At 55.5% G+C, this 8,609-nt stretch overlaps 1 protein-coding gene across 1 annotated transcript in view; it reads right to left on the bottom strand.

Annotated features, from left to right (window-relative positions):
• Positions 1-8,609, bottom strand: part of PKD1L1 (polycystin 1 like 1, transient receptor potential channel interacting) — a 114,810-nt gene that overhangs the window by 77,929 nt on the left and 28,272 nt on the right. The window contains 4 exon segments of the mRNA XM_039235665.1: positions 107-411; positions 1,157-1,347; positions 1,834-1,954; positions 3,385-3,473. Coding sequence (XP_039091596.1) covers positions 107-411; positions 1,157-1,347; positions 1,834-1,954; positions 3,385-3,473 — 706 coding nt within the window.

Raw genomic sequence — 8,609 nt, 5'->3', positions numbered from 1 at the left:
CCCCCCCCCCCCCCGCCTGCGTTATCAGGGAGGAGTGAGGTCTTCCCTGGCCCAGCGAGCCCTGCGCCCCCAGCCGCTGCTCTGACAGGGGAGCCGAGCCACCCACCTTTCCGGAACTGGTGGCAGGCAGTGACGGCCACTCCCTCGGCCGCGTCGCAGGTCCTCACCGGGACCGCACAGCCGTCCCCGAAATCCAGCAGCAGACACAGAGCCCCACGGGAAGCCACCTGGACCCGGACCCCCAGGCTCGGAGGGGCCTGCGCATCAGCTTCCGGGAAGCAACGGGCGGCGGGCGCGAGCGCCTCGCCCGGACCTTGCTGGGAGACGGCCCCGGGGAGGGGCGGACGCCGGGCCTGCGGACAGAGCTGCTTGGGACGAGGCGGGGACGCGGAGCCACCGTGGCCGAGGGAGCTGCGGGGAGAGGAAGGACAGCCTCAGAGCGCGAGCCACGGCCGCACCTGCAGGGACGGAGACAGGAGGGGCCCCGGGGGGCCTGCGGGCGGGCCACCTGCACCAGTTCCCACAGTGGGGTCCGGGGCCGCGGCACCGGATCACCCGGCGCTGGGGGGGGGGTGCCCTGGGGACGCTGGGGACGCTGGGCAGCCACGATCGGAGCGCCCTGCTGCCGCCGCATTCGGGCGCACAGCGGTGTAAGCACCACCTCCCCCCGCTATTCTGGGAGTAGGGGACGTACTAGGGGTGTCCCCGGAGAGTCACGACAGCCAGGTTCGCGAGGAAACGCCCGGCGCGGGTCGGGCGCCAGCACGTGTACGCAGCGCCGCGCCGCGGGCGCCACTCACCGAGCCGGCCGCTCGGGGCCCACCGACATGCACGGGGGGCCGCCAAGCAGAGAGAGGGAAGCCCCCGGAAACGGGCGGGGGTCGGAGGGACCGGTCTCCGTGCCCCCTGCTCTGCACGGGTGCCCCGCGTGGGGCCTGGAAACACGAATCGGACAGCGTCAGCCTGGAGGGACGTATGACCCCGAAACACGGACGCCGGGGGGACCACGGTGGCCCCGAGTGGGCCAGGGCGCCGGGGCTGAAGGCGCGGGCCGCAGCGACCGTCTGCTGGGCGGACAGGGAGACGGCTGCATCGCCGGCCCCTGGGTGCAGCTCCTGGGTGCGGCCTCCGCCCCCCCCCGCCCCCCCCCCCGTACCTTCTGGGCAAGGTGGGAGAGCGTGCAGTCCCGGCGCCGGTCTGAGCGGCCACGGGAGCCCTGACGGGGACCCCCATCGCGACAGCGGCCGACGTGACGACGTCAGTCCCGGGAAGCAGGTGCGGGGCCACGTCCTCTGCAGAGCGCGGCCGTCCCGTGGCACAGCAGGGGCCCCCTGCGGGGCAGGTGCACTGGGATTCGAGGGGTTAACGAGTGAGCGGGGGACACGTGGCCGAGGCGGGGTCCGCCCTGGTGACCGCAGGTCAGAGAGCCGGCCGTAAGGGGGCCCGCTGAGGCTGGGGGCGCCTGTGCTGGGGGGGCGGGGCGGGATGGGCCGGCCCGGGGGCTGCAGACCGGGGGCGGGGAGGATTCACACTCGCTGGCACACGGGCCAAGAGAGCGTGGGTGACACCGCCAGCACGAACCCGTGTCATCCGGGTCCCTGCTCCCTGGCTGAGCCACCACCAATCTGCAGGGTGAGCGACGGCTCTCAGCCCCACATCAGACACGCGGTGTCTGTTTTCCTTACCAACGATCCAATCGGGTTATGCTTTCCACGCACTTGAGCGGTGCGCGCAGCACCAGAAGCTGGAGCTATGGCTGGCCCACGAGCCCCAGGGCGGCCTAGCCACCGGCAGCCTTCTGGAGACTTCCGGGCGAGCAGGGAACACACCCACCTGGGGAAGACGGCGGGAGGCGCCGCTGGCATTCCCAGTCACACGCATCCGTCGGGGACAGGGGCGCAGGCCACGGCTGCTCCAGGAGCTTGAGATTGTAACGCAAGGTTCCTGAGTGTCTCTGGACGCAAAGGGAAAATGCCCAGAGACGGTGAGGCCGGCGTGCTTCATCGCTCACGGGGCCCATCTGACCACAGCGCTCTCCCGGGGCCCCTCTGTGACCCGCACCTGCTCCTCGGTGGTCCCGGTGACACCAGGGCGCCCTGCAGGAGAGGCTGTGCCAGTGTTAAGTGGAGGAGTTTCACTGACAGGAGCATATCTAAGGCCACGGACTAAACTCTGTCCCCAGTTGGGACCCTGCATCAGATGGCTCACCCGCGGGGAGCTCACTGTCCACAGGCGCTCTGCGTCCAGTCACAGTGAGCTGCCCCAGGGCCACAACCAGGCCTCCATGGGATCCACCTGTGACCTGGGGACTGCTCCGAGCAGGACAACTGCCACCCCGTCTGGCCCACCCACAGGTTCTGGAAATGGAGGCGAGGGGCGGGACTACGGGCCGCCGGGTGAGGCCCTCTTACAGAGTCCTAGACCCTGTTTACCTGGACGGGTGAGCCACACCGGTGCCTGTGCCAAGGTCCCTCATGCCCAGGGCACTCAGAGCCATTCCGTTTTCAGGTACAGGGCACTCAGGGCCATCCTGCCTCACATCCAGGACACTCAGAGTCCCCCACACCCCCCAGGCACAGGGCTCTCAGAGCCATCCTCCTTCAGTACAGGGCTGGGTGTGTTGTCCTGGGTTAGGTGAAGGGGTGCCTCTGGCCCAGGCCGCCCTAACCCTGGCGGGAAACACCGGTTCCAGGCTTGCCTGGCCTTCCTGCTGTGGTCGCGGCCTCGTGATATTTCTCTGCACACAGTGGGGGGTTTAGGGAAACCACATTTACTGAGGAGCCCACACGTGCCCTCAGGGAAGGAAGAGATAAGCACAGCGGGAAAGCCCGGGGAGCTTCAGATCTCCACTTAACGCTGCAGGTCCCGGGGGTCTCACTGCCGCCCTGACGGGTGCCTGGGCCAACCCGGGCCTATGTCTCCCCCCATCTCCGGGTCAATGAACCTGACTGCCCTAGGGACCTCGTGCAAGTGGGTGCCCACGACACCTGTCCCTCTGTGACCGGCTCATTTCACTTTGCATCAGGAGCTCAAGGTCCATCGAAAGCTACTGGTTTAACATTTGCATGTTTTGCCCCCACGAGAAAACCAATGACTACAGCATCCAGTGCCCTTGACCCTGGCAAGGCCCTCGGTGCTCCCAGTCTTCACGGCGCCCCTGTGGATTGCTCCCAGCATGCTGGGGGAGCTCAGTCATGGCCCCTCATCTACTTCTCTCAAGTGGCAACAAAAGGCCCTCTTTCTACCATCACGGTTGGGTGCTCTGCACGCTGTCTGCAGTCTCCCACCCCCAGGCGCACTCCCTAAGTCACTGCGGCCTGGCGGGCCCTCAGAAGCCCCTGTGCGTGTACAGAAGGGGGTGCTGAGCTGTGGTCGCTGACATACCTGTCAGCATGGTCGCTCTGATCGGAAGCAGCCCACGTCCTCCTGCTGACCACACTTAAAAGCGCTTCGCTGGTTGTTTCCAGGATGTTCTGTGAGGGGGGAAATAATAATTTGACAGCTGCCTACAAAAACCCGGGAAATTAGGGTAAGTAACACTATTCCATTCAGATAGCGGTTGGCCCCTGCTGCGTGCTGGGCTGTAGAGACCAGGCGGAGAAGAAAGCAGGCTGGTCCCCTGTTCCTGCAGAGCCCACCTTCTTGGGGACGTGGGGGTCCAGCAGGCCATGGCTGCACAGGGGGCACCAGGCTAGTGAGGGTGATATGGGAGACAGGCATGGGACTTTGCCTCTTGTTCTGAATGAGATGCAGGTCTGGGCACCAGCGTGGCATAATGTGACCAATGGTTTGGAGGCGTTAGCCCGGCTGCCATATTGAAAAAGGCCGTGAGAGGCAAGAATCCCAAGGGTTGTTTTCTGACTTGGCTCTCAATCCAGACATCGGATGGGCCCTAGAGACACGAGTGGGCAGGGCGGCCCCGCAGTCTGTCCCTGATAGAATCTCTATGAGAGCCAGGGCACTGTAGGACATCTTTGTCAGAGTGACCAGCACAGATCTCCCTTGACGTATGAGGGGGTTGCACCCAGATGAACCCATCCTAAGTTAAAAAGACCGTTAAGTGGAAAATGCACTCAACACACCACCCTCCCGCACAGCACGGTGGAGCCCGACGCGCCTGACCCGTGCTCGGAACTCTTACATGACCGACCGGCGGGCAAAGTGCTCTTCTCACAAAGCCTATTTTACAATAAGGTGCTGAAGATCTTGTGTAAGCGGCTGAGTGTTGACCTGAAGGTGGGAAGCCGAGTGGCAGCGTGGGAGCAGAAGGGTGCTCGGGGCCTCGGTTGTGGACCCTTGTGACCACACAGCGGCCTGGGAGCCCCTCGGGCCCTACTGCGTGCCGACAGCACGGGAAAATTCCAAGTACAGTTTCTACGGAACACATATTCTTTCCGTACCAGGGAGAGTCGAAATCCTAAGAGGAGGCATCATGAGTCACAGATTGTCTATAATGAGGCAGGCTGACAGCTTCTCACGGAGCTGGATGACGTGAGGGGAGGAAAGGACGGGCTCAGAGATTCGAACTCGACCTAGGTCACCTTGAAGGACCACCTGTCCTCTAGCCACAAGGCTGAGACTGCCGAAAATCAAGTCAGAGGCTCCTCCCTGGGCCACACCAGCCACACCGGAGAGAATGCCAGCCGGCACCAGGAAAAGGCACAGCCCTGTCCCCGGCCCCCCGGGGGCGTGGCCCTACGAGTAGGTGGATTTTGCCTCGGAAAACTGATTGGAAAGAACCAGCTTCTGTCGCATGAGGCCACCCGGTTTGTGGAGATGTGTGTCAGTGGCCCTGGGAAGCCCGTGCAAGAGCCTGGCTTGGACAAGGTGGCCTCGCTAGGGTGGTGGTCAGAGAGGTGGGGAAGGGGTGGCTCCCTCCGGGGACGCCTGTAGGAGCCAAGAGCTATAACACGCAGGAGGGGTGTGGGAGCCACAGCAGGACCAAGCAGGAGCAAGAAGGAAAGGACACTGCCAAGGGCTTGGCAAACTCCAGGCCTGGGTGGGCACCGCGGGGGCCTCTCGAGCTACCCCCCACGATGCCGTTGCCGGCCTCCACTCTGCCGGCAGCTGCAGCCTCCTGGGACAAAAGCCACGATTCCTGCACCAAACAGCAGGGAGGAGCTGGATGGTGTCAGACCTTTCCGGGACCTGCCACCTCACTCTCACTGTCCCACACTCAGAGCCCCAGCCCCGACAGCGCGCCACTCGCCCAGCTGTCCGCACACGCTCCACATGCTCAGGTGCCAGGCCAGATGCTCACTCCCCAGATGAAATCGCAGCAAGGTATGGAGAAGGCCAAAGCCATGGCTGATAGACCCCCAGCACCAGGCCCCCTCTACACTGCCCAGTCCCGTTGACCCTGGCAGGCCCTGCCCTTTCCCGGGGATGTGAACCCCTAGGCTAAGGCAGCCCTCCTCCGAGTGTGGAAGGAGCCAGAGAGAATAGGACAGGTGCAGGGGTGAAGCCAGGCGTCCTCTTAGCCACCAGCTCCCGGGCCTCCATGAGCCTCCTGTCTGCAGGTCCCACAAATTCTACTCTTCGGCTGAGCTAGTCTGTAATGGCACAAGCACTGCCAAGGGTTTCTTTTCCAACTCTCCCTATTTAGGCAAAATTTCCCAAAGAAAGCAGTCCACAGAGGCAGAGAGCAGATTCGTTGTTGTCAGGGGTAGGGTCTAGGAGAGATGCCCACGGGGTGTTTCCTTCAGGGGATGAAGAAAATATCCCAGAACTAGAGAGCAGCGGCAGTGCACAACTTTAGGAATGTTCTAAGTGCCACTTAACTGCACACCTTAAAATGGTTTTGATGCTAAAATAAAATAAAGAGGAGGGGAATGGGGAGGAAAAAGAGCTAGGCCTCACATGATCTGACACAATGGAAATCACGATCCGCTCTGGGGATTATGAAGTTCCTGTTAAATCTAAGCTGGATGAGGAGAGTAGGCAAGATGGCAGAGAAGTAGGGAGCTCTGTATAATTCGCTCACCTCCATCTCTCAAACGGAGAAGGCCAGAACCCTTACAGAATCCAGGAGTTTGGGAGGAAAAGGAGACAGAGTCCGCTGAGAAAACCTTATAGCGGCTACCTCAAGAAACAAGCCAAAGTACACATGGTGGAGAGTCCCAAATACCACTACGAGTAGGAAAATAAAATAACCAAGGTCTCAACAAGAGAGACCAAGAGACACCATTCAAAGAACACTTTCTGAATGGACAGGCCCTGGACAGTCAAAGAGCCTTCTTTGGTACAGCAGCACTCACAGGTGCAGAGTGCATAACAAGCTTTTAAAACAAGAGATAGCTAACCAAAATGACGAAATGGAAGAACTCTCCTCCAAAGAAATTCTAAGAAGAATTGACAGCAGAAGAACTGCTCAAAACAGATATAAGCAAAATAACTGAACAAGAATTTAGAACAATATTCATAAAATTTATTTCTGGGCTTGAAAAAGGCATGGAAGACATCAGAGAAACTATTGCTACAAAGACTATGGAGCTTAAAAATAGTTGTGATGAATTAAAAAATGCTATAAATGAGATGCAAAATAAAATGGAGGCATCCAATGCATGGATTGAAGAGGCAGAAAGGAGAATAAGTGATTTAGCAGACACAATCATAGAAAAAGAGAAAGCTGGGAAAAAGAGAGATAAATTGATCCAGGAACACAAAAGGAGAGTTTGAGAGCTCAGCTATACAATCAAACGGAACAATATCCCATATCATAGGAATTCCAGAAGAGGAAGAGAGAGGGAAAAGTGCTGAAGGAGTTCTGGGACAAATTATAGCAGAGAACTTTCCCAATCTGGGGAAGGAAACAGATGTTGAAATCCAAGAGGCACAGAAAACTCTCCTCAGACGGAACTTGAATCGGTCTTCTGCAAGACATATCATAGTGAAACTGGCTAAATATAAGGACAAAGAGATAATTCTGAAAGCAGCTAGGGATAAAAGGGCTCTAACATACAAAGAGAAACCTATCAGAGTGGTGACAGTCCTATCTACTGAAACCTGGCAGGCCAGAAAGGAATGGTAGGAAATCTTCAAAGTGATGAACAGAAAAAATATGCAGCCAAGAATCCTCTATCCAGCAAGCCTGTCATTCAGAAGACAAGGAGAGATAAAAGTCTTCCCAAATAAACAAAAATTGAAAGAATTCGTCACCACTAAACCAGCCCTACAGGAAATCCTGAGGAGGACTTTCTGAGGGAAATGTTGCAAGGAACGCAAGATACCAGAGACACCACCACAAGCATGAATCCCACAAATGACACAATGACTCTAAACCCATATTTTTCAATAATAACACTGAATGTAAATGGACTAAATGTCCCAATCAAAAGACACAGGGTAGCAGAATGGATAAAAAAAAATAAATACATTTGCTGTCTACAAGAAACTCTTTTTAGACTGGAGGACACCTTCAGATTGAAAGTAAGGGGATGAAGAAATATCTATCATGCTACTGGAAGTCAAAAGAAAACTGGAGTAGCTATTCTTATATCAGACAAACTGGACTTTAAAGTAAAGACAAAACAAGGGATGAAGAAGGGCAGTATATAATAATTACAGGGTCTATCCATCAGGAAGAGCTAACAATTGTAAATGTCTATGCACCGTACACGGCAGCACCTAAATATATAAAACAATCACAAACAGAAACACTCTTATGGATGAGAATGTGCTAATAGCAGGGGACTTTAATACTCCACTTATAGCAATGGATAGATCAACTAGACAGAAAATCACTAAAGACACAATGGACTTGAATGACACATTGAACCAGATGGATATGACGGATATATTTAGAACTCTACATTCTGAGGCCATGGAATTCACTTTCTTCTCAAGTGTGCATGGCACATTCTCCAAGATAGATCACATACTGGGACATAAAGCAGCCTTCAATAAATATAAAAGAACTGAGATCATACCATACACATTTTCAGACCACAATGCTCTGAAACTTGAAATTAATCACAGGAAGAAGTCTGGAAAACCTCCAACAACATGGAGGTTAAAGAACACCCTACTAAAGAACAAACAGGCCAATCAGACAATTAGAGAGGAAATTAAAAAATATATGGAAACAAATGAAAATACAACAATCCAAACTCTATGGGATGAGCCAACGGCAGTCCTAAGAGGAAAGTACATTGCACTCCAGGCCTATTTCAAGAAATTAGAAAAAGCGCAAGTCCAAAATCTAACAGCTCACCTAAAGGAACTAGAGGGAGAGCAACAAGAGCACCCCAAGCCCAGTAGAAGAAGAGAAATAATAAAAAAAAAAACAGGGCAGAAATAAACAATATAGAAACCAAAGAAACAGTTGAACTGATCCATGAAACCAAGAGTGGGTTTTGTGAAAAAACAAACAAAATTGACAAATCTCTAGCCAGGCTTCTCAAAAAGAAAAGAGAGTGCATTCAAATAGACAAAATCTTGAATGAAAATGGACTGATTACAACCAACCCCTCAGAAATACAAGCAATTATCAGGGAATACTATGAAAAATTATATGCCAAAAAATTGGACAACTTAGAAGAAATGGACAAATTCCTAAACACACACACACTACCAACATTCACACGGGAAGAGATAGAAAATCTGAACAG

This window comes from Hyaena hyaena, unplaced genomic scaffold (genome assembly GCF_003009895.1).
Source record: "Hyaena hyaena isolate Hyena2069 unplaced genomic scaffold, ASM300989v1 scaffold_101, whole genome shotgun sequence".
Classification (NCBI taxonomy): domain Eukaryota; kingdom Metazoa; phylum Chordata; class Mammalia; order Carnivora; family Hyaenidae; genus Hyaena; species Hyaena hyaena.
The sequence above is the reverse complement of the archived record's forward strand: the minus strand, read 5'-3'. Positions and strand labels throughout refer to the sequence as shown.